Raw genomic sequence first — 25,977 nt, 5'->3', positions numbered from 1 at the left:
TAGTGATAGCTGGTGGTGGTTTTTGCATTTCCCTAATGACTAGTCATGTTGAACATCTTTTTTGAGTTTATTTGCTACTTGGTGAAATGTCTGTTCACTTTTTCCCATCTATTTTTTTCTCTTTGGGTTACCTCTATTTCTCTCCACATGTTCTCAGATTGTTTCCATTGTTCCCCCCCAAGGAGCAAACAAGCCCATCCAATGAGTTTTTAATTTTGGCTACTGTAGTTTTCAGTTCTAAAATCTCCTTTGGTTCTTTATTCTGTCTTCTATTTCTTTGCTGAGCCTGTCTACGTCTTTGTTGAGCTCTACTACTTTGTCACTTGTTTGCAGATGTGCTTGTTGAAGCATTTTCAAAGTAGCTGTTTTAACAACCTTTGTCCTAACATCTGTGTCATCTCATCGCTGGTGTTTGTCCATTGACTTTTCTCATTCAAGTTGAGATTTTCTTGGTTCTGGGTATGACAAGTGATTTTGTATTGCAATTGTGGACACGTGGGGTACGAGACTCTGGATCTCATGTAAACCTTCTCTTTTTAGCTGACTTCTTTGGGAACACGACTCCAGCAGATGAAGTAGGTAGAGCTGCTGTGTTACTGCCAGATGGGGCAGAAGTCCAGGTTCCCGACTTGGTCTCTGTGGACTCTGAGGTGCAGGAGGGGTGCTGATCACTGCCGGTCGGAGGCAAGGGGAGTTCCATCCTGGTTGGGAGGAACAGGAATGCCTCACAATTGCTTCCCATGGGGCCTCATTGACCACATGGAGAGTATCAGGTGGGAATCACCTTATTACTGCTGTTGGGGGTAGAATCACCATGGCTTTCCATGGGGCTTCCATCAACCACATGGAGAGTATTGGGTGGGAGTCACCTTATTACTGCTGTTGGGGGTAGAATCAAAATTGCTTCCCATGGGGCCTCCATCGACTGCATGGACTATGTCGGGTGGGAGTTGCCTTATTGCTGCTGTTAGGGGTAGAATCACAGAATCTCCATGTCATCCCCAGGGACACCCCAGCTGAGGAGCCCTCTTTATCACCCACCTCCTGACTCCCTATCTACTTGGCCTTCTATGACACCCACCAGCCCAGGGGTAAGAGGTTCATGACAGCCTCAAGAAGGTGGGAGTCTAGGCTCGTCGCTGGGTCCTTGCTGGCATGAGAGGGAACAGACCAGTTTACTCTGTGGCATTTGGCTGGCACAGAGTGGTTATCGACTACAAGTTCCTGTCTCGCTGGGCTGCCTAGAAGGACAGGCTTCTGTGGGGGCTTTTTGTCTGTGCCCCTTGGCGTTTCCAGGCTGCTGGCTTCTTCAGCTCCAAGTCTGGGATCCACCAGACAAAAAGAAAACCCAGGGAAATGACCACTGTGTCACTCCACGGCTCCAAAGGTCCCTGGCAGGCCTGCCCTCTTCTCTTCACCTTTCAGAGTCTTCTCATTGTGTTTCATAGCTACTGTCCAGGGTTTAGTTGCACTGAGCAGGAGGAATAGAGAAAGGATTTCAACTTCATCTTGTCCAAAGCAGAAGTCTCTCCAAGTGCTTTTCATGGTTGAGTTCATATTTTTTTGCTTCTTGTAACCAGGGTGGGTCTTGGGAGAAGCAGTGGCTGGTGTCTGACAGAAGACCCCTCAGCTCCCTGTCAAGTGTCTGCTTTGCAGAAGACCCTGGCGAGCTCTCGAGGGGCTCCTCAGGAGGGTGCTGGGCTCAGCAGCCCCCATTGCCATGACAGGCCCTTCCCTGTCCTTGGTCTTGACTAAGAGCAGAGCCTGTGCTGTGACCATAATCACCAAGCGCCCTTCGGTTGGAGTCGGGGGTCACTCGTGTGGCTACTTGGGCCTTTATTTTACTAGAAGGAAAACATGAGGCCATGGTGTTCCTTGTGCAAAGCCAATGAGCAGGATATTTTTGGACTTCCTCTTCCTCCTTCCCCGGCTTCAGCTAAACTTCGGCAATCTGGTCTTCTCCCTGCGGCCCATATTGAAAATGCAGATGAGCCTCTTTCAAAGCTGACTAGTACAGGCTGTAAAACTGTACATAAAACACAATTTCAATTATGTTTAAAAATACTTTAAGAAGGAGGGGTCTGGAAGGAAATATGTCATAATGTTAATTGATGTTATTGGTGGATTACAAAAGGATTCTTTTAGAGCTGCTTCTTTCAGATGGTTGATGATTTCCATATTTTCCAATATGAACATATTACACTCATAAAATTAAAAACAAATTTTTAAACCAAAATAAAATGTCTCCCGTGAAAAACTAAATAGTGAGTGTATGAAACCATCACTGGCTGCTTGTCTCATCTAGACCCGGGTTTATATCTTCAGACCACAAGTTGTGGTCAAGTCGGGACTCTGAGCCGCTGCACAAGATGCCAACCAGATCCAGGACCTGGAAAGTGGAAATGACGCCTCTTCCCTGCATGCCCGAAGCTGGTGTCTTGCCAGCCCCGAGGCTTCCAGTTTTGATGGTCCCTGGGGTAGCAACACTCCTGCAAAGAGTCACTGCACAGCTCTGACCGGAGAGAGACCCCATGGAACCTACTTTCCGTGGGCCCCAGAGCCAGCGGTACATACCCCACACAGACTCCCTCAGGCCCCACAATGGTCAGTGCCACCAAAGGACCAAGACTGCAGTGAAACCCAGCACTGCCAAGGCTCAACCTCTCCGCACTATGTTCGAGACCAGGCTTGCCGGAGGATATCCTCCAGGACAAAGACAAGAGAACTGCTCATTACCCTGCCTGAAATAATTCCCCCCACAAGGCGGCCTCCAGCCCTGCCACCCCCATCCCAGCCCGGGGTGGGGAGGGGGCCATGTGTACCATCTTCCCCAGCAGATACACCCGTGGCCTCACCGCCAAATCCCCTCTGTGGCCTTGGTGGGTGGCCTTCATTTCGGCAGGCAGCTCAGGTCCTGGCTGCCCTGGAAGGGTGTGGGCCCCAGGGAAGCCGGCCAGCCAGCCCCATGGCCGGGAGCCTGGGACCCACAGGCAGGCGAGTGCTGGAGACTGAACTCGGTCAGAGCCAGCTGGGGCGCATCACTGGCAGGTGCCCTCGGCCCCACCCAGATTCCTCCCGCAGATGGTCAGCACCAGCAGAGAACCAGGGGGCGGTAAGGAGCCAACACTTTCCAACTCGGGGACAGACTGAGCAAGCATTCTCCACCATCTAGGGGCAGCCCACCCCCTGGGGCCCCCTCTCTCTTTAGGCCTCTTTTCTCTTTGCTGTCCTAGGGTGTGGAAACCTTGCTCTGGGTCCCTCAGCTATCTGGAAACCATCATTAGCTTCCTCTCACAGAGGCGGGGCCACCTTGGGCCCCAGCGTGCTCAGTAACAGCTGCAGAGAACCGCGGTCGCTGGCCAGTTGGGAGAGCAGGCCAAGCCTGGCCATTGGCTGCCTCTTTATTTATAACTTCTTTTACTTCCAGTGTTAAAGCCTCGCAATTTCAACCGGAAAGGTCGAGAGAAAAATGAACGCCTTGACATTTTTTTCCAAACATCCTCCCAGAGGGCTCTTGGCAAGGGAGCCGTGGTTTCGCTGAGAGCATGAGAATGTCTGCGGCCCCGCAGAGCCCTCCTTGGAGTGGATCTATTTTTGTTTGCTGAGACATCTGTGCTCTGCGAAAGGCTCGACGCTGGCGACTGGGAAGGAAAACCAAAACATGTAAATGGGGGCTGAACGCTCTATCGAAATACAAGGGGGTCGCGAGCCGTTTCGCCACCTTGTCGGGTGGGCGCTGGGGGATCGGTGGCTGCATGAGGTGTGCCCCCTGTCCGCTAACCGCCGGTTTCCTCCGCCCAGCCTTCCCAGGAGGCTCCGGGTCCGAACTGGGCAAACCCCAAGCCAAGCGCGGCCACCCAAAACTGCCTAGGGATGAACCTGTCTGCCTCCCACCGGTTGGGACCTCGAGCAAGTGGCTTACTCCTCCCGCCCCGCCCACCCCGCCGCGCCCCGCCCTTCTAGCCCCGCCCCTCGCTCCCGCCCCACCCCGCTCTCCTCGCCCCGCCCACACCCCCGCCTCATCCCGCTCTCCTCGCCCCGCCCCGCCCCGCTCTCCTCGGGAAAGTGGGCCCCCGCACAGCAGCGCAAGCGCAGCCCAAGTCTGAGCAGCAAGCAGGCCGCAGCTCCCTGGGGATAGGGAGCCACAGGAGGATGTCCGCTCAGGGAGGACTTGGGCAGCCCTCCAGCCACTCCTTGATTGCAGGCTCAGATTGCTGAAGGGTCACTGTGTCCCCCGGAAAGGCTCTGAGAACACTCCCTGGAAGCCGCGGGGGCAACAGTACCCCAGGCCAGGTGGCCCAGCAGCTGCAGGGCGGGCCCCGGGGCGGCTGAGGCAGCTGTCTGTCCAGTTGCGGCGTGAGAAGGCAGGGCCGCGGGGTTGCTGGTGTCCTGCAGCCTATGGCGCCCTCGACTGTCACCCAGAGTCCTTAGGGCACCTATCTCCTGTGACCCCGAAGCGTCAGGCCAACGGGACAGTAAGGACAAGGGAAGAAGCAGGTACCAGAGGACAGGCTCCAGGTGCGCATCCCAGTTGTCGGGACACAGAGGGTGTGGTCGGGAGGGGCCCTAGACCACACCCCTCGGCTCCCGCTATGCTTCCCCTCTCCCAGCCCACCCCTCCCTAAACTCCCTGGACTCCCCAAGGTCTTACAGGTCTTGTCCACCTGCTCCACCACTCAGCCCCAGACCACCACCTGGGCCCCGACCCTGGTCACCCCCAGTCCACTCCTACATAGCTTCCCGACCCAGCCCCTTTTGCCCCCTTCCCTGGCTAGCCTGGCCTAGCATCACTGCAACATAGGGGCGACATCTGGCCCCACATGGCCTCCCCAGCTGAGCAGCTGGGTGATGACAAAGTCACACCCCAAGACCGGCACCCTAATCCTCCTCTGGGAAATGGATTTTACAAATGGGCTGTGACTGACTCCAAGGCAGACATCAGGGTTTTACACATTCTTGTCTCTCCAATTCCTGGGGACACAGAGATGTGAATACAAAGTAAAGTTCAGTTCAGTTCAGTCACTCAGTCGTGTCAGACTCTTCGCGACCCCATGGACTGCAGCACACCAGGCCTCCCTGTCCATCACCAACTCCCGGAGTTTTACTTTATGAAATAAAGTACAAAGCACTTTACAAAGTAAAGTTCATGAAGCTATTTGTCAATTCCAAACACAACAGGCAAGTATACCTGTGCTATGGTTTTCCCAGTAGTCACGTACAGACGTGACAGCTGGACCATAACTAAAGCTGAGCACCAAAGAACTGATGCTTTCAAACTGTGGTGCTGGGGAAGACTCGTGAGAGCGCCTTGGACAGCAAAGAGACCAAACCATTCAATCCTAAAGGAAATCAACCCTGAATATCCATTGGAAGCACTGATGCTGAAGCTCCAATACTTTGGCCACCAGATGCAAAGAGCTGATTCACTGGAAAAACCCTGATGCTGGGAAAGATTGAAGGCAAAAGGAGAAGGGGGTGGCAGAGGAGGAGATGGTTAGACAGCATCTAACTATCACTGACTCAATGGACATGAATTTGAGTAAACTGTGAGAAATAGTGAAGGACAGGGAAGCCTGGCATGCAGGAGTCCATGGGGCCACAAGGGAACCTAAACCCTCCCTGGGTGGAAGCCACCTACTCATCGTGTCCCCTGAATCAGACCCTGTCGACTCCTATGATGCCCTACGTGGTCTCTCCAGTCTGATGGGGTCTGACCCGCACTGCACACAGAATGAGAAGCAGGTGGGGGAGGCTCTTGCTGTGCACAGACCTCAAAGAGCCTTCACCCAAGACCCTGTCGAGAAGAAGGTATAGTCCTGGCTGGGCCACTCCCCAGCTGCACTGACTTAAGTTGTCTTCCTCTCTAAGCCTCAGTTTCCTCATCTGCAAAGTTGGGATAAGGCAGCATTCACCTTATTGCTCAATAAATACTAGTGATTATGATGAGACAGCTGGCAGCAAACTCCCACACTCTCCATCACTCAGCTGCAGGATTTCTCTAGTCTTCCTTCTCCCTGCCATGCCTCGGAGCACCCAAGGGGCCTGCTGGCTTTTATCACTCCTGATCTAATCAGCACACTGCTGCCCCCGCAGTGCTGGGACCCCGGCCACTTTAAGATCAGTTATTCGAGGATTTCATCCTTCCGTCACTTGCCTGACCTCTCACGGTATCAGGAGCAGGGCCTGACTCGGCACCAGAAACATCTGGAAACCACCCCCCACACCTTCCCAGGTGTCAGGCATAGCACCAGGCCCATCACATCCACCCAGAGCTCGTGTGAATCACAGGGCAACCGCAGCGATCCTCATTCTACAGCCCAGATAGCAGAGAAGTATTCACAAGTCACGGGGCTTGGAAAGGGCAGGTAGGGATTGCAGCCCTGGTCACTGTGACCCCAATTGCCTCTCAACTTAGAGCAACGGGGATTAAAGTGTCGTTTTTTCAGCTGGGATCCTTACACACACTGCCTGTCAGTCTCACATGCTGGAAATTAATTTCCCAGAATCTTTTCATCTCGGTATCTGATTGGATTAGAGAAACAAAAAAGAAGCATTTTCCCCAGAGAATAAATGACTCAGACTCTGCCTCCATCTTTGATGAAATGCAGGTTCCTCATTAAATGAAAGTCTTGGTTTTAAAAATATACAGTAAAAAATAAGAAAGAATATGCAGCTTACACAAGGAAAAATACCAGTGTCCAAGGAAGATGAAAAAAAAAAAAAACCTTTACTCTCCCTAGCAATCAAAGATGGTACCTTTTTCATATACCCAGAGAAAACCATAATTCCAAGAGATACATGCCATTTTCCCAATGTGTGTAGAACACTATTCACAATAGCCAGGACATGGAAGCAACCTAAATTCCCATCAACAGAGGACTGTATAAAGATGTGGACCATATATACAATGGAATATTACTAATCCATAAAATGGAAAGAATCCGCCTGCAATGTATGAGACCTGGGTTCAATCCCCAGCTTCGGAAGTTCCCCTGGAGAGGGGATAGGCTACCCATTCCAGTATTCTTGCCTGGAGAATCCCATGGACAGAGGAGCTATGGAGCTGGTGGGCTACAGTCCATGGGGTCGCACGGCCGGACACAACTGAGTGACTAAGCACACATAAAAAGGAATGAAATTGTGCCATTTACAGACGTGGATGGAACTAGAGACTCAAACAGAGTGAATTAAGTCAGGAAGAGAAAAACAAATGTTGTATATTAACACATATATGTGGAATCTAGAAAAACAGTACAAATGAATCTACTTGCAAAGCAGAAACAGAGACACAAATGTCTGGACACCAAGAGAGGAAAGGGAGAGGGTGGGATGAATTAGGAGATTGGGATTGACATATATATACTGCTATGTATAAAATGGGCTTCCCCGATGCCTCAGCAAGTAAAGAATCTGCCTGCAATACAGAAGGCGCACAACACACAGGAGATGTGGGTTTGATCCCTAGGCAGGGAAGATCCCCTGGAGGAGGAAATGGCAACCCACTCCAGTATTCTTGCCTGGAAAAATCCCATGGACAGAGGAGCCTGACCGGCTACAGTCCATGGGGTCACAAAGAGTTGGACACAACTGAGCATTCACACACATACAAAATAGACAACTAATGAGAACCTACCATATAGTATGGAGAGGGGGCAGAAAAGAAGGTACAATTTGCTTGTAGGACACATATTCTTAACCTTAAAAATGCATTTCAATATACAGTAGGTGCAGAGAAATACAATTTGATTCCATTTATACGAGATACCTAGAATCATCAAATCAGTCAGAAAGTACATTGGTAGATCCAGGGACTGAGGTGGGGTGGTGGGGGGAAGGGGGTTAGTGTTTAATGGGGAAAGAGTTTCAGTTTAGGAAGGTGAAAAATTCCAGAGCTGGATAATGGTGAGAGCTGCACAACTGTAACGTTTCCATATGGTTAAATAGTATGTTTTATACTATGTGACTTTTACCACAATTTAAAAAAAAAAAGTTAAAAAAGGATGGTGACTTTTTTTCTATCATTGGAGACAATGCTTTTAAATGATGATACAGTTCTCTGGTATTATCTGTTGGCAAGAATGTAAAGTAACAGAGATTGTCCATACTGCAAAGGGGAACACAACCAGAAGCCAGGAGGAGGAATTCTGCAGCACCACAGCCCTCAGAATTCTGCACATCCTTTGACCCAGCAACGCCATATGCGAGAGTTTGTCTTAATGCAAAAAAAAAAAAAAAAAATCACAAATAAGTGCAAGGCCCTGCTCCAAGAATGTTCCATGCAGTCCTGGTTACACTAAGGTAGAGCTGGAGACAAGGGACTGTCTAGCAACACGGAGAGTCCCCAAGGAGTAGGATGCAGCCATTGAAACAGTGACACAGGAGGGTGTTATGATGCAGCACGGTGTTATCGAACTGGTCGCTGAAGAGAGGAGTTTCAAAAACAGCACACGCTCCTAATCTCCCTTTTGGGTGGAATACGTAACCCACATCCTCCACACAGAAGGGCTGGAAGGGGGACCACCGCATGTTATCATAAGTCACCCCTGGGTGGGGGGCTGACTCAAGGTTTACTTTCTTTTTTCACTCCTCTGCTGCTGCTAAATCACTTCAGTCGTGTCCAACTCTGTGCGACCCCATAGACGGCAGCCCACCAGGCTCCCCCGTCCCTGGGCTCTCCAGGCAAGAACACTGGAGTGGGTTGCCATTTCCTTCTCCAATGCATGAAAGTGAAAAGTGAAAGTGAAGTCACTCAGTCGTGTCCAACTCTTAGCAACCCCATGGACTGCAGCCCACCAGGCTCCTCCATCCATGGGATTTTCCAGGCAAGAGTACTGGAGTGGGGTGCCATCGCCTTCTCCATTTCACTCCTCAGCTTCTCCTAAACTTTCAGCATCGAACGTGAGCACAGGTGAGGGAGCTGGGTGGCCTGAGTTTGAATCCTGCTGCTGCCGCCTCACAGCGGTGGCCTTTGGAGGTGGCGGGGACCGAAGGAGCCAGTGCATGTGAGCAGTGGGTGACCTGCTGTGTGACCTTGGGCTTAACTCATCTATAAGTGGGATAAAATAGCACCCACATCGTGGACTCGGCACTAGGCTCAGCGAGGCAACACCCTGAACAGCTCAGAGCAGAGCTGGGCCCAGAACAGGAGCTCACGAAGGCCCCTAATGTCATCAATCAACCAGAAAAAATACAAATTATTATATTGAATTTTGGAGGGGAAAAAGTGGCTAATGATCATGAGAGAGACCCCAGGCTGGATCTCCAGTTTCTCATCCTCCTGGAGAGGGTGGCTCCCTTCTCCCTCTGGCCCAGCCAAAGACCACCCACACAGCTCCAGGCCCCCTGCAGCACAGCCCAGTCCTGCCTGCTCCTTTCTACCCTGCACATGTGCCCACTCCTCCCCTTGCCCCACTAGCCCACCCAGGAGAGCGTGAGGGTCTGGGGCTCCCTTTGGGAGGGAAAGAAGAGGGTGATGATGAGAATGGCTCTGTTCAAACCCTGGTTCAAAACCACCTCCTTACTGGATGAAGTCAGGTCAGTCACTCAACCTTTCTCAGCCTCCATTGCCTCATCCATGAAAGGGCCTAAAATGCCAACTGCATCCAGCTGCGGTCACGGTCAGTGAATGGCTCTATGCAGTGCTTAGCCCAGAGTCTGGCACACAGGAGGTGCTTAAGAAATGACGACCGTCACAGGGATTTTCATTTCGTCCCTTGATATGGGTGTGCCGCCCCTTAACCATCACCTAGCCCTGGTGGAGACATCCCCGGCACCTGTCTGTCTCACTCCTATCCAGACATTTCTGCCAGATTCGCAGTCTCTGGGAAGAGAAAGGACAGTGTGCAGAAAGGAAGGGAGAAGAGCCAGCGCTGGGGCCACCAGGTACCCCAGACCCAGACACACATGGCGCGGAAAGCAGAGACACGGGCCCCACTCAGAGCCCACCTGGCTCACCCTGTTGCTCTGTGTCCTGCTCTGACCACTGCTGTCAACCACAAGGACTACAACAGCCGCAGCAGCATTCACTGAGTGCTGACTGTATACCACGTACTATGCTAAGGCCAAGCACCGAAGAATTGAGGCTTCTGAACTGTGGTGTTGGAGAAGACTCTTGAGAGTCCCTTGGACTGTGAGGAGATCCAACCAGTCCATTCTGAAGGAGATCAGCCCTGGGATTTCTTTGGAAGGAATGATGCTAAAGCTGAAACTCCAGTACTTTGGCCACCTCATGCGAAGAGTTGACTCATTGGAAAAGACTGATGCTGGGAGGGATTGGGGGCAGGAGGAGAAGGGGACAACAGAGGACGAGATGTTTGGATGGCATACCAATTCGATGGACATGAGTTCAAGTAAACTCCAGGAGTTGTTGATGGACAGAGAGGCCTGGCGTACTGTAGCCCATGGGGTCCCAAAAAATCGGACACTCCTTAGTGACTAAATAATAATTTAATGCAGTCATCATATCCCAATTATACAAACTGAGTCAAAGGGGTTAAATAACTTCTACCCAGCCAAGGTCATACCAGCTCCAAGTGGCAGAGGCTGCCAGGTCTAATCAGGGCCCCGCCACATTCCCTTCTATCTACGCCAGCGTCCCTCCCAAAGGATGCACGTGGCTATGTCTAAAGAAGCACCTGGTTCCTGGAGGAAGGGCCAGCAAGGGCCACAGGACATCCCCGTGCCTCCCAGCGCACCGCCACTTTCCTGAGCAGGAAGAGAACAGATTCCAAACAGATGAGCCTGCAGCAATCCTGGCGTGGAAGTGGCCCGCTGGGGGCTGCCTCTTATCTCCTGCTCCGGACGGGGTGGGGGCTGGCGGGTGGGCCTCTGTGGGGTTCGCCAAGCTGAGAGCACGACGAGGAACCAGGCAGCACACAGGAACAGGTGCGGTTCTGGCTCTAGTGTGCAGCTGTTGGACTTTTCCTGGGGTTGGGCCAGGGTAGGGAGTGGTGGTGGGGAGAGGGGTGCGGTCTGGAACACGCTGTATTAGAGGGGGGTTCCGTTTTCCTGGACACACACATTTGGAGGCCACGCACAAGCCACAGATGATCAAGGGCATCTGGATTTCTTGGCTGGCTCCCCAGGGTACAGGCCCGGGACGCAGCCCTGGGCTCTGTCTGTGTCCCCCGACCTTTGCACGGCTTACCCCCCAACACCACCTGCAGCTCCATACCTGCCCGCCAGCCCCAAATCCTCCTCCCTGGCTGGATTGGACCCCAGGGAGGGCCCATGGAGGCAGAATGCAGGCACAGCCAGGCCAGCGCTCAGGGCAGTCTTGACCCTACCCCACCAGGGCAGTGCTCCCCATGGAGCACAGGTGCAGCCTGGCTGCAGGGGGTGGGGCAGGAGGAAAGCCTGCAGGGAGACCCTCCCAACCGTGCAGGGGGCTCAGCACCACCGCGGGAAGAGCTGGCGAGGAAGCTCCCCATTCCCGGGAGTCTGGGAGCTCGCCTCGAGTTCAACACGTGGATCTCTCCCTCTCTTTCTGCACGACCTGTGTTGTCAGGCTGCGTCTTATTGAGCCAGAACACAAACTGAGCACTGGGGACAGCTCAGTCCTACGGACCCGGCTCCCCTGGGGCCGCCGTTCTCAGCCGGGTGCCTGTTCCAGGGCCTGGGGTGCTAACGGCGATGGAAGGGCTGACCCTGCCCCGTGAGGTGAGGCGCAGGCACTTGGTACCTGAGTCCCACTCCCCAGCCCGAGTGCGGCATCAAAGAGCCCTACGAGGCCACACGGGAGTGCGGGGCCTGGCCTTGTGATCAGCTTGGAAGGCCAGCTTAAAGGATATTCCCGTAATGGCAAGGTTTTTCATAAATGTTAATTATGGTTGACTTAATTAGCTCTGAACCCACTGATCTATGGATTATATTAGGTTTATAATTACCTTGACAGGCATATGGATTACAACGATGCTCCAATTAAACCCCAAGCGTATGGCATATAAATCAGCAGCGGGGTCCTCCTCATTCCCGGGGTCAGCCTATTAAAAGGCAGGAGCGTCAAGGCCCTTACACGGGGTCGGCCCTTCACAGGCTCAGGGGCACGGGGAGATGGGAGGGGGCGGGGTGGGGCCGTCCACACAGTCTCTGGTGTTGCCCCCATGGACGAGGCCACACGTCCAGGTGCAGCGGGGTGGGGGTGGCGGGATGGTGGGGCCTGGCCTGCAGGGCTGCAAGCTGTGCCCAGCTGGGCCACTTCTCTGTGGGCACCGCTGGGGACCCCCTTCTCTTCCCCCAAGGGGATCAGGACACTCGTCAGCTCGTTAATTATGACTCAGCCCCTCGGCCAGAGAGGTGTTAAATCCTTATCTCTAGGGTGAGCAGGGTGAGTAGTATTAACCCACTTTCAGGGTGCAGGGTGGGGTGACTGCAGAGGCTGCTGGGCCTGGGGTGGGGTAGGGAGGGAGGGCCCCTTCTTCTGAACCCCATTGACAGCCTGGAGGATGGAGGGGGTGAGCAGGGGGCCAGCAAGGGGAGGTTCGAGCACTCAGCCTAGGGGAGCAGGGCAGTGGCAGGGCAAGGACAGGAAGTGCCTGCGGTGGGCGGAGGGGGCCAGTGGGGCCTTGGGATGACAGAATTGCTCAGTTCAGGCGGTCATTCATGTCTGACTCTTTGCGACCCCATGAATCGCAGCACGCCAGGCCTCCCTGTCCATCACCAACTCCCGGAGTCCACCCAAACCCATGTCCATCGAGTCGGTGATGCCATCCAACCATCTCATCCTCTGTCATCCCCTTCTCCTCCTGCCCTCAATCTTCCCCAGCATCGGGGCCTTTTCTAACGAGTTGCTCAGGGTCCCTTAGAAAACCCGCTCTCAGGATGCTGGCCCCAAGACCGCAGCGCCCACAGCCCGGCAAGCTCCTTGGATGTCCTTTGTGTCTCACAAGTGAGCCCAGGCTCTGGGGGACCAGAGGTGGCAACCCCCTCCTGGGCCGAGCTGCCCTGCCCCTGAGGAGGCCTACAGGGGCCCCCACGCTGGAGTGGAGGGGCTACGGGCCCCTCACAGCAGCAGACTTTCTCCCGTGGAGCCCAGCCCAGCACGGGGGACCAGGGGCATTAGAACCCCAGAGGCTGTGGCCCTCCTATCTCCAGGGCCCCCATCACGCCTTGGCTCCTGCCATTCTGAGCCCCCTCCCCATCAGGATGCTCCCCTTCCACTGGACCCTCACCTCGCTGTGGTCAGGACGAGGCTCCGCACATCTAGGGCAGGGCCAGCTGGGCAGCTGCAGAACCCGCCCTCCCCCCTGCTTGGTCTCGGAGGCAGGGGGGTGTTGAGGCTGGGGAGGTGCAGGGGAGGTCGGGCTGCCTCCTCAGGCACCCTGGAGGACAGGCAGGTGGTGGCACAGGCAGGCATGACAATGAAGACAGCAGACACCATCTCCGGGGGAGACTGGACGTTGCGGGAGGTGGCGGCTCCTGTGGCCCCATCGTAGAGCTGGGTTATGAGACACGGAGGCACAGCAAGGCTCACACCGGGAACCCGGGACGGCACGGCTCCTCAGTGGTGAACCAGGCGTGTGTGCCAGGCTGTCGGGCTCCAGAAAGGTTCCAGAGCTCACCCAGTCCAGCCCTCTGTGGGGAGCAGAGCCGCCCCAGCTGGCTTCGAGCACGGAGGTCACCCTCAGGGCACAGAGCAGGCGGCAGAGCTGCAGGCAGGGGCTGTCTCAGGCCTCTGTGGCCAATGGGGCCCTCCCCTTGGCCATGGGTTCCTCACCCGCAGCTGGCATTCCAGAACCCTTTCCCAGAACCGGGGCCTAGAGAGCGGAAGCACGTATTCGCCACAATCAGTCGATGTGGGGAGAAGCCAGGCGCACGCACCTGTGCACACGCGTTCACACCAGCACGGAAGGGCCCTGTGCACACAGACACAGTGTGGCTGAGCTGGGCCACCTCCTGCATGTGGAACACACGCCTGTCCTCCCACCTGCACACGTGGCTAGAAATCTTACAGACATAAGCAGCTGCGCTATCTGAGCATGAATACTACACAGACGGTGGAGACAAGGCCTCTCTCCTGACAGCACAAGAAGGGGTGTGTCATGGGGGGCAATTATCCTCAAGCAAGGGCTCAACCACCAAGACCGGGGTCACGACCAGCCCCCTGCTCCCCGAGCTGCCTGAGGGCAGAGGCCACAAGGCACAGGTCGGGAGAGGGTACAGGAAGGTGTTAGCAGGAGACCAGACTCCCCATGGTCAGGAATGAGCCCCCTGTCGCAGGGGGTGTTCAAGCCCAGGTGGCAAGCACGAAGAAGGAGAGGAGCTCGGCCAACCCCCAGGTCTCTGAGGGGCCGGGGGGCAGGGCCATCAGCCTCGCACGCCAGGGTGCAGATGTCTGGGCCACCCTGCATGGCCAGCACTGTCCTCCTGGCCTGCAGTTACCCTATGGACGCTTTACAAACACAGCGGGATTCATTTCATCCTCAACACCTGATAAGGTAGGCGTTACCATCCCCACTTACAGTCAAAAAAAGCGAGGCTCAGAGCGCTGGTTACTTGCCCCAGAGTGGCTGGTCAGTCCACTGACCAAGTCAGGATTCCAATCTGGGCCTTTTGATTCCAGAGACCCCGCCCCTCGAGGCACCCAGAGGCCGGCCTGCCTGGCAGACTGTTCCAGGCACAGAAGCGCCCACTTCTGCAAATCACACCGCTGGCCACCATACAAGTCCATGTCCTCTGCCCCAGTTAAGGGGACAGAGTACCACATGGCTTCTTCTGTGAACTCTTAAGGCTTTACAGATATGACTGGCGCTCAAAAAAGTCTTTTTTTTTCCTTCCCCAGAACTAGGGATTAGAAACTGAGTTCCTTCCTTTCCCTTAAACTTCTGAAGTTAGCAGATAAGATTCATTCATCAAGGGGCTTTCATGTCCGTGATGCTGAGAAGTTGTTTTGAGGCAAAATCTAATTAGACTAAATTTTCATATTGGAAATACTAGCTCCCATTCAGGCCTAAATACAATAATCACCATCGCTACTTAAGAGTCAAGAGAAGCCATATGTTTTAAAAATGCACATTTTATTCTAATATGTCCCCCTTCTCTGTTCTTTTCAGGTCAAGGAGGCTTCGAGACCATGACCTTGACTGGTGAGAAGCCCATAGCAGAAAGCCCTGGACTGTGAGGTCAGCTGTCTGTATGGGAGGCAGAAGGGGCTGTGGAATAGTTCCGGGTGGGGGAGTGAAGACAGATTTGAACATCCGGAAGACAACCCCAGCGGCTATTTGAAGAACGGAGTGGGGGTGTCATAGAGGCAGAAAGGCTGGTTTTCTGGCGACCCTAACCCCAATTTTGTCTGAGGCAGTCATGGACGCCCATTCTTAGGCAGAGAATCATGGCTGGCTAAGTCGGCTGTGACGATTTCACTGCCTTTTGCCAGGTACTTCCTCCTTGAGAAGCCCTCATCAGGCATGTTCATGTGACCCAGTTCCAAAGATACAACTGCACATCCGGAAGTGAGGGAAGGTGGGCACCACTGGGAGAGCCATTTAAAAGGGCCACTCATGGGAGGAAAGCTCACTGGCACCGCCTTGAAGGTGGCCACGACACCCGGTCCACAGCAGCCATCTTTTGCCCATTAGGCGACAGACAGAAGGAAAAGCCAACTCAGTAAGCAGGGGAGAGTTTACCACGAAGCTAATGAGCCTTTGGTTTCATGCCCCTCAACAGCATAGGCACCTTCCAGGGCCCTAGAAATATGTTCACACGGTCATTTTTCTAATTGAAGTCAAACTGACGTAACGTGTGAACAGTCCTCAGTCGTGCCTGCCTCTGCGACCCCACGGACTGCAATCCATGGAATTCTCCAGGCCACAATACTGGAGTGGGTAGCCTTCCCCTTCTCCGGGGGATCTTCCTAACCCAGGGATCAAACCCAGGTCTCCTGCACTGCAGGCAGATTCCTTACCAGCTGAGCCACAGGGGAAGCCCTTACATAACATAAAATTTACCATTTTAAAGTGTACTTCAATAGCTTTTACTGCATTCACAATATTATACAACCTTCACCACTATCTAACTTCAGAACATTTCTGAAAAAAATGTTAAACGTGTCAAGTAGTTTAACCTGAAAAACCCTAAACATGTCAATTGCCCGTCACCATCCCTGGCTCCCCTGCAGCCCCCTGGCGACCACTAATGTACCTCTATCTCTACAGGCTTGCCTGTTCTGGACATTTCCTACAAATGGAACCACGCAGCATGTGGCTTTCGTGTGTGCGGCTTCTTCCATTCAGCATAACGCTTCCAAGGCTCATCCTTGTCAAAGCGTGAATCAGTACCTCATTCTCCTCCACGTGTGAATAGCACCCCACTGCTTGGAGAGAGGCCGCACTCTGCCTGTCCATTCATCAGTGGATGGACACCTTGGCTGTTTCCGCTTTGGGGATGTTATGAATGATGCTGCTCTGAACCCTCGTCTACACATTTGTGTACACTGATGTACGTATGTGTGGACATATGTTTTCAATTCTTTCCAACCTACATTACATTCATTAATCTACAGTATTCTTTTTCTTAAAATGCCCCTCTCCTCCAAGTTGCCTAAATTTCAGGCCTCAGTCTGGATTTACCCTGATAGTAAGTCTGGTGGATCAAAAAAGATGGATGAGACAGCCCGTGTTGAAGGGCAGCGCCAACCCTGGCTCTGAGGATCTCCAACTGCTTTCTTCAGAAAATAACCATCCCGATGGCTGAAGCCATGGCCAGCTGGTGTCCAGCAGCCGCAGCCACGGTGATCCTGACGAGGACAGGAGGTGACTGCAGGGGTCAGTGCGGGACACGAGAGACGAAGCCTTCGGGATGACCCTGGACTTCTCTCAGTGACTTGATGAAGTCTTTCACTGTCTTATTATTTAGCTAAGAATGTGAGTGAATACTTACCAAGCACATCCCAGCAGCTGGCAGGGGCCTTTGATACGTAACGTGGGAGCGGCTGACCGCCGCCCTGCCATGCACAGCACCTGACATGGCTCCGGGCACAGCTGGCACAAGGTGACCCTCCCCTCCCCGTCCGTTGTCCAAGGTCAGGATACGATGGTGGTGCAGCAGTACCCCCCCCTCCACCGTGTTCCTATGGACCCCGAGCCCCTCACAGCATCAGGCACACCCTGGACCTTCCTGATGGCTTGGCTGGGAGGACAGCCTGGCGACCCCAATTCCAGCAGCACCTACTGAAATGGAACACAGCCCCTCCCCCTCTTCCTGCCTCTTCCTGAAGCTCATTCTGAGCTGCGACAATCAGGGTCCAGAGCTGGACCAATGAGCATCTAATGGCAGCAGGCAGCTGCATTTTCTCCGCGACTGAGCTTCCTACCTCACTTGGAGCAGAACGACGGTGTCAGCCTTACAGACCCAAACCACATCGGAAGATTCTGCACTGATTTTCAGAAACATAGGAAAATCGAAAACCACAGTTATCCTCCAAGTGCACACTTACACACATACTTGTGCATTCTTGAAGACACATTCACATATACCCTGCATACACACACACACCCCCTCTCACACACATACACATGCATGAACACACACCCTCTCACACACACGTGTGCACACACACGCCCTCTCACACATACACATGTGTGCACAGGCCGTTACACACACATGCACACACGCCCTCTCACACACACACACGTGTGCACACACGCCCTGTTGAGTCTTGCATGCTGCCTGTGGACTTTGGGCCCTCCTCTTGGCTCCCTGGGAGCAGCCGTGAGCTGCTTACATTTCCAGGCTCCACAAAGACCCAGAGACCCCCTGCCCGTGAACTAAGGACCAGAGCATCAGGACCAGATGAGTGGCCTGGCCACCAAGGGCCTCAGAGTGGGCGGTGGGTGCACTGCCAGGGTCACCAGTGGTGAGCGACAGAGGGGAGAGGCAGGGCTCACCCCCCCGGAGGCTGAGAAGGCCCCTCAGCTCCCCAGGAGAAGAGCTGGAGGCTGACACCAGACTGTGAGCCGCCCCAAGCGGTGAGTTGTAATAACGATCGTGGAGGAAGCGGGGCCGCCTGTGGAGCTTCCAACTCGGGCCAGGTGTGACTCGACCGTGGGAGAAGCATGCTCTCATTCAATCCTGGCACGCCCGTGAAGTCCAGACAGCGCTCCACCCCCATTTCCAGGTGAGGACACAGGTGCTTCGGAGAAGGGCCAGGTTCACACCTGGACTATCGCCCGCCTGAGGGCGCCCTGCAGGTACCAAACGGAGCCGGGTGGGTCGCTGAGGGGAGCTGCTGGCAGAGCACCCTAGCTGTGGGCCACAGGCGCCACGAGAAGGTCAGGAGGGCAGATACGCAACAAAGGTCTTCCGTGACTCAGGCTCCAGGCCTGCAGGGCCTTCCCCTTCCAGTTCAGGAGGGGTGTCTCAGCAGAGCCTCTCAGAGGCCCCCGCTGTGATGCTCCTGTTCTCCGGAGGCAGAGGCCAAGTGTGGGCATGGGCTGCCCCTGTGCAGATGGCAGCATCTTGCCCAGTCCTCGGGGAGGTGGCACCCCTTCCAGGTGGGAATCCAAGCAGAAGGGGACCATCCTCTCTGCCCTCCAGCATCACAGTCTGCAGATGACATCAGAAGCCCCCGGCCCCCAGTGTGTTCTAGGAAGCCCGTGCTGCGTGTACTGAGGGATGCGTTCACAGGGGCTCTGGCTGATGGGACCACGATGCCCTTGACCCCACAGGAGGCCCTGTCCCGGGTCCACACTGCTGTCTCGCAGGATGTGAAGCTGTCTACCATTGGAGCTGCTGCGTGGAGTCCACTGGGGTGGTCGTGGTCCCCACTAACAGCTCAGGGGCTGAGCCCCGGGGTTCAGAAGTTCATCCCACTTGGAGCCAAAGGCCACATTCCTGCCGACCAGAGAGCCCTGCCCCACTCTCCCCACAAAGCAGCTCAGGATAAAAGTCCACCTGATGAGTCAGGCTCAGACCTCATCCACCATCTGGGCCCAGGGGGCTGTGAGCGCTCATCTTGCCACAGATGCCTCCTGGTCCACGGCACTCGGGGCCCGGGCCCGCTGAGGGGGCGTGGAGGCTCTCACACGGCAAGGGTGCACCTGGTGCTCAACGACTTTAGGGGCCTCCTTTTCCAGAAGAAGAATGTAAGTAATTTAACAGATTTCTGTGAGCCTCAAAAGTATCATGTATTTCTGACATGAGAAAAAAGATTTTTTTAAACATTTTCTTTGACCTTAAAAGTTTGAGGGTTTTTTTCCTTTTAATTTTGAAAGAAATTAAAACACCTTCATGAACCCCTTAAGGTATTTGGGGGCCCCATTAGCTGCAACTCCTGGCTCCAGTTCCTGGGGGCTCTGGAGCCCTGCCTGAGCCAGAACCCAGGAGTGGGCTCAATGGTCAGGAGAGGGGATGAGTGTCCGCTGTAAGCCACCAGGCACTCTGGCCCACTGGTCTCAGCACCCCACCTGTGCAGACCCTGGGGGCTGTTGCAGAAGATGTTCACGTTCCTGCAGCCCTCAGGCCCCGAGAGAAAATGCCGTTCCAACTGCTGACGGTGAGTGGAGTACACGGAGCAGGCTGCAGGTGGGGGCCCAGGCCGATGGGGTCTGGGGGGCCCTGGTGGAAGGAACCAGCGTCCCAGGCTCTGAGCCTGTGTGGGCAGCTTCCCTCAGGATGCTGTGAGCCACTCCAGATGCCCACGGGCTCCAGATTCTGGTGAAAGGCCCCTCCTGCAGGGCGACCTGGGGGAACAGGGGGCGGCCATGGCCTGAGCTGCACTCCTGGCTCAGGTGGGGACCCCTGTCTCTGGAGGCCCAAGGGCCCAGGCACGCCTGCCCACCCACCCAGAGCGCCTCTGCAGACTCTGTGGACAGCGGTGCCGCGGGGATGCTAGCCTTCCCCGCCAGGGTTCACCCAAGCCTGTGCCCCCCATCATCACACTGATGGGGACACCAACAAAAATGACAACAGCCAGAGCTTGCCACTCGCTCACCACGTGAGGGAAATGTGCTTAATGCTTTCTGCACAACACGCCGTTCTGTTCTCCCTCAGAGACCCATTTTAAAGATATGGAAACTGAGGCCTCAAGTGACTGAACTCAGGCAGGTGGCTCTGACTGCAGAGGCTTCACGGCCTCTCCTCGGGGGACTCAGGAAATGAAGGGGGCATTTTAGTTTTAAGAGCTGAAGAGCCAGAGGAGACATTTGGGGGGCTCCCAGTACACCTCAGGGGCACCCCTCATTTCCTCCAACCATCCAAGATCCAAGTCCCCCCAGAAAGAAGCCCTGAACAACCATCCTACACTTGAAGTCCATCTGCCCAAGTGGCAGCAAGAGTACCCCCGGACTGCACGAGGACAGGATAAAAACAATCCAATCCCTGTAGTATTTTGAGAAGCAAAGTGCCTTAAACTATCTCGGGAGGGAGCACGACTTCTCAGAAAGCGCCTCCCTCCTTCGCCACGCAGAGTTTAAGAGGCGGTGAGAGCCTGTGCTGCGAGCAGAACTTGAGTCAGCTCCCAGATACCTGGGTGACCCGCGCAAGTCAGCAGCCACGCTGGGCTTACTTTCGTGCAGGACGGGGTGGGAGGGACGCACCTGGACAATCAATCCCCAAGGGTTCCTAGATGTGCACGCCTCTCAAGAAATGGAAGGTCTGCCTGTAACCTCATCACCGCCGGTCTCCTCAGGAGCCAATCGGCAAATCCCCAGCAGTCACCTGCCCGGTCCAGAGTGAATGTGGGCAGCCTCCATCTCGGGGGAAGGAGGCCTGTCCACACCTTCCCTTCGGCCGGAGCAGCGGCCCGCTCTCCTGAAGGGGCTGGGTGCGCGCGGACCAGAGCCTCGGGGCGGCAGGCCTCTCCCTTCCTCACCGAGAACACTAAGGGTGGGCAGAGACGGCAGGCGGGGGTCCACGCAGCTGGTGGGGAGCCCCTGCAAAGAGCCACACCTAGTGGGTGCGGTGGGCCCCGCCCTGGGCACCAGGGTGGGAGGTTCCGGCAGGTCACCCGGGCAAGGGGCAACCGGAACAGGGGCGCCAGGAAGAGAGTCCAGTCAGGACCGGAGAGTCAGAACCCCGAGTCCTAGGAGGGTCTTTTCCCACTGTGGCCCCCGGGCCACACCTGCCCGCACCAAATCACTGCTCGGTGGCGGGACAAACCCACACGCTTATCCAGGCAACTCGGCAGCTCCTGCTTACGACGCAGCCTGCATTACTCACACCTGGCTGAGACCTCCAACGTCTTGGGTCACCTTGGCCTCCACTCTGCCCAAAGCACTGGGCACAGAGATGGGGGGCCCAAGGGAGCAGGAGATGGGGAGCCTGGCCCTTGGGGCAGGCCCTCATGCCAGCCACCTGGCTCTGTGGCCTCAGTTTCCTCATCTGTGAAATGGGGGCAGGGTGGCAAGTGAGCTGTTATCTCTGATGGGAACGGCCTTCAGGTACATCTTTGGATGGACCAGTGACAGGGCTCAGGGAGCTCTGGGCTCCTGGCATCTGATTCAGGCCTGGGCCTGGGCCGGGGTTGGGGGTGCAGAACAGGCTCCAAGCACCAGTGCCAACAGTCATCAACAGGTCCCGGCCTCCCCGCCTCACCCGACTGCCCGACGGGCTCCAGCAGGCTGGGCACGCCTGCCACCCACTCCCGGCAGCCTGATTCACGCCGTCCGGAGCCTCCCACCTGCGTCCCCACTTCTGAACAACAATGAGAAACCCCCGCCACAGGGGCAGAGACCTGACACCCCGACATCTCCTGGGGGCCCTTGACACCCCGGGCATTGTGTTCCCGTCTCCTGGCAGCACAGAGATGGAGAAAGCAGGTGAGGAAGCTGAGTCCAGGTGAGCAGGGTGGGGGCTGTGGTCAGGGCTCTGCCGTCAGACATACTTGGTTTGACTCCTGGGTCCCACCAGGTTACTAAATGTTTCTGTTGCTCAGAACCCAGAGATGTTGTATTTACCTTACAGGCTTGCTGTGCGAGGGCCCGGGCCACAGCCCGCACCCAGACCCTCACAGCTCAGTCCATCCAACTCCCGGCAGTGGAGGAGGGTGGAGCAGCTTCCAACAGGACCCATCAAGGCCCACTGTCCTAAACCAGTCCTTGCCGGACCGGTCTGATTCTCCTGGGCTCAGAGCTGCCGCACAGATTGGCTCTTAAATAACTCAGGTTCCCAACGGTCTCCAGTCAAGTGAGACCCTGGCCTGCTTCCTGCCTTCTGAAGGTTACTAACAAAGTGACCCAGGAGTTTCCCTGCCCTTCTCCCCTCCCCTCCTTCAGCCTCACCCCTGGGCTCACGGGACCTCAGGCAGACGTCCATGTGGGCTCAGGGATGCACCAGCTGGTCACCTGGAGGCCGGGTCCCTTGGCCAGCGGCCCAAGTGCTGCCCACCTACTCAGGCCTGCAGAGAGGAGCTCGGACGCTAGGAGGTGCTCGTGAGCTGCCACCCTGCCCTGGCAAGATCCGTCTGGGGCGGCCTCAGTGGGGCTGGACTAGAGTTTATGTTAAACCATTTCACGTGGAAACACTGAGGTTTCCTCTTTACTGGGGGGTTCCAAAGAAGGCTAACCCCATCTTCCCCCTCCTGGCTGATGCTGGCCAGAACTAGACAAGGAATGACACAGACGCATTGCCAGGATCCTGCCGGGCTCCAGCCGCAGCATCCGTGAGACCCATGAGGCCTGGGGGGACAGAACGGTCAGCAACGAGTGAGGGACAGGTCTGAGCCCATTCATCTGCTTCTCCAGCTCCTGCTGCTGTTGCTGCTCAGTCGTGTCCAACTCTGTGTGACCCCACAGACGGCAGCCCACCAGGCTCCCCCGTCCCTGGGATTCTCCAGGCAAGAACACTGGAGGGTTGCCATTTCCTTCTCTCAAGCTCCTAAATGCTTTCAAAGCAGAACTTCCACCCCAGCCCAGCAGAATCTGAGGCAGCCCCAACACAGACAAGACAGATGCGCAGGCTGAATTACAGCAAGGTCTGGAAGCCCCCCCAGTTGGTCCCCTGAAGGACCACAGCAGAACTGGGGCTTGGGCCCTAGCCTGAGGACAGACCCTGAGCCCCTGGGCTCAGCTCCCTTGGCAGCTGGGAGCAGCTCCTCAAAGTGCTGGCACCCCCGCCCAGCCGGACTTCACAGCATGCACCCCTGGAGGGCAACAAACTCCACTGGACTAGTCTAGAATGGTCCAGAAAGAAATGGACCGTACTCACAAGGTAACATGGCACATGGGGGAGGATTCAGAGCACTGGCTATGGAGTCGACTCCAGGGTTCAAAGAGGGGCTCTCATCCGCTCTGTGACCTTAGGTGAAGGTCCCGTGTCTGTCCCTGTTACAATTAGGGTTTTCCCAACAACGGTAAGAAGGAGACACATCCACAGTGAGGAAGCTGAGGCACAGAGAGGTTAGGTAACCAGCCCACAGCCACACAGCTGAGCACACAGGGGGCATCAGGTCCCAGGGCCTGTGTGCTTAACCACTGGGCTCCAAGGAGCAAGGCACATGAGAAAATACCCAGACCCCATGAAAGTCGTTCAGTTCAGTTCAGTTCAGTCGCTCAGTCATGTCCAACTCTTTGTGACCCAATGGCCTGCAGCACGCCAGGCCTCCCTGTCCATCACCAACTCCCAGAGTTTATTAAAATTCATGTCCATCAAGTCGGTGATGCCATCCAACCATCTCATCCTCTGTCATCTCCTTCTCCTCCCGCCTTCAATCTTTCCCAGCATCAGGGTCTTTTCAAATGAGTCAGTTCTTCGCACCAGGTGGTCAGAGGATTGGAGTTTCAGCTTCAGCATCAGTCCTTCCAATGAATATTTATGTGTAACTATTTGCACGTCCTGACGGCTACTTTCCACAGCTGCATCACTGAGCTCTTCCTGGCCCTGCGTAAGCCAGAGCCAAGCTACCGACGAGGCCAGAAACCACGAGAGATCTGTCAGGAGCCTGAGAGGGAGGGGACAAGCTCATCACGGCCTCGCCTGTACCTACCCGGCTCACCTGGACCTCACGGCATCCTACAAAAGCAGCAGCAGCATCTGTCTTCACAGACGGGAATGAAGCAGAGAGACGCAAAGTAGCCCGTGCAGGGTCACATGCGGGCCAGGTGGTGGCTCAGAGATGTCATTCCCTGCCATAAGCCCCCAAACTCACACCCTTCCGCCAGCCTGTCCCTGTCTGAGCCCCGGGCCAGACCTGGTCAGGCCGGGAGCTGTGCCCTGGCTTCCTCCCCACACAGCTGTGGTTTCTGACAAGCCACCATTGCTCCCTCTTGCCGCTGGTTGCCTCTACAACCTCACATTTGGGAGACTCTAAAAAATGAAAGAAAACCCACGGGTGCTGTAGTGGAGGAAGAAATCCAGCCCCTGAATGCCCAGTACCTGAGCACCCAGCCCCTGAGTATCTAGCCCCTGAGCACCCAGCTCCTGCGTGCCCAGCACCCGAGCACCCAGCATCAGGGCAAAGAGGCGCTACCAGTCTCCCAAGGGGCATCTGCTCCCGAAATACTGCAGCCACACTGCAAGGCTCCCTCCTGCAGCCCACTCACCACTCGGTCACGTTCTGGGGCCTTGAGGGGACTCCAGAAGCCCAGCACCTCCGGGCCCCCTGCCCAGACCCCTATGTCCTCAGCCCCATGCCCACATCCCTCACTCAGAGCCGGCAGTCTGGGGAGACCCAAGACAGGACACAGCAGGGCGGATGCTGTCCCTGCTGAGCCCACATCCTGAGCGCCACCCTCACAGCCCCCTCCCCCGGCACTCTGCGTCTCACGGAGTCCTCCTTGGGTGCCCCCAAGCCCCCAGGACACACACTCCGTGCCCATCACTGGGCTGGGGACCCTCCAGGCCACTTGGTCTCCCCACACAGTGCTGAATGCGTGAAGGTGCCTACAAAGCTGAGCTGCCCTCTGGGTGCCCTCTGGGTGGTAGGAGACGGCCTGGCAAGGATGGGGTGTGTCTCCCTGCATCTGGGTATGGGGTGGGGTAGGGTAGGAGCTTGCCCCTCCTCCCCGAGTAGTAAGCCTGGATATAGCCACCTGTGCCCTGTTTAAAAGAAAAGCCAAGCTTCCTAATCAAGCATCTGTCGGCTCATGATGGCTGGCCCCGTGGTATGCCCTGCTCCGCCTGGCTGCCACAAGGTCACAAACGGCGAGAGACCTGGCACATGGTTGTATTCTTCCCTTCCACCGTCCACGTCCGTAAACTTGTGCAAGCTTTTGACCGTTCCCCACACGGAGGGGAGGCTGGGAGCCCCTTTGGGAGAGTGCTTGGGGATCTAAGGATGAGGGAGAGCGCTTGGAAATCTGAGGATGTGGGGGTGAATTTTCAAAGCGGCACCTGAACACCCCAGTCGATGACCCCTGTGATTCTACCCAGGGGCGCGGGTCTGGCCGAGCCCACCCTCGAGAACGCCTGGGCTGTGGGGGGTCAGGCCGGCAGCCTCGGGCGCTCTGTGCTGCATGCTCCCGTGTATCACAGACCCACTTCCCCCTGCGCTTGTCGGCTCACCCGGCTCCTCCTGTGCTGAAGGCGCTGACGCTACTGCCCCCAAACTTCCATTTTAAAGATGAGAAGACTGAGGCTCAGCTGGGAGGTGGCGGAGCCGGGATTTGAGCCTGGGGTTCTTTTCCGTCTTCAGAGCACGTGATTGCCACAGTGGCGGCAGTAGCAGCCCAGGTGACACCCCTAACACCGCGTGACTAGGCTTTCATGGGGGCAAAGGGGGACAGCCTCGACAGACAGGCTGGCAACCAGCCGTGGAACGCCCTCTCTCCAGCCGGGAGACCCTGGGCGGGTCGGCATCTTCCCCAGAACGCCCGACTTCCCCTGCCCACCTGTGGGGCAAGGGTGAGAACCGTGACAAAAAAAAAAAAAATGGTCTGGGAAGCTGAAAGGCCTCTCCCAACGGGGAAGATCCTGGTTGCCCAGTTACACAGACCAGGGTGTCCGCCATGCGCGAGGCACGTGGGGATGATGAAATTGGCGAAAACCCAGTCCTATCACTCAAGGAACAGGAAGGGCATGAGGAGGGAGATGGATGGAGGTCTGGGG

At 55.7% G+C, this 25,977-nt stretch overlaps 1 protein-coding gene across 4 annotated transcripts in view; it reads right to left on the bottom strand.

The window, feature by feature from the left end:
• LOC102413256 (phospholysine phosphohistidine inorganic pyrophosphate phosphatase) overlaps positions 1–25,977 on the bottom strand; it is a 127,023-nt gene that overhangs the window by 45,595 nt on the left and 55,451 nt on the right. The window contains exon 7 of one of the 4 annotated variants that reach the window (XM_045164205.1): positions 638–1,963. The exons of 2 other annotated variants lie outside the window; for them this stretch is intronic. In XM_045164205.1, the coding sequence (XP_045020140.1) occupies positions 1,933–1,963 (31 nt within the window). In that variant the 3' untranslated portion in view covers positions 638–1,932. Of the gene's footprint in view, positions 1–637; positions 1,964–19,211; positions 19,677–25,977 lie in introns of those variants that run through there. One more of the 4 variants, XM_045164204.1, reaches the window with a different exon arrangement.

The sequence above is a fragment of the Bubalus bubalis genome, chromosome 23 (genome assembly GCF_019923935.1).
Source record: "Bubalus bubalis isolate 160015118507 breed Murrah chromosome 23, NDDB_SH_1, whole genome shotgun sequence".
NCBI lineage: Eukaryota > Metazoa > Chordata > Mammalia > Artiodactyla > Bovidae > Bubalus > Bubalus bubalis.
Note: the sequence above shows the minus strand (reverse complement) of the source record. Positions and strands in the feature narration are given on the sequence as shown.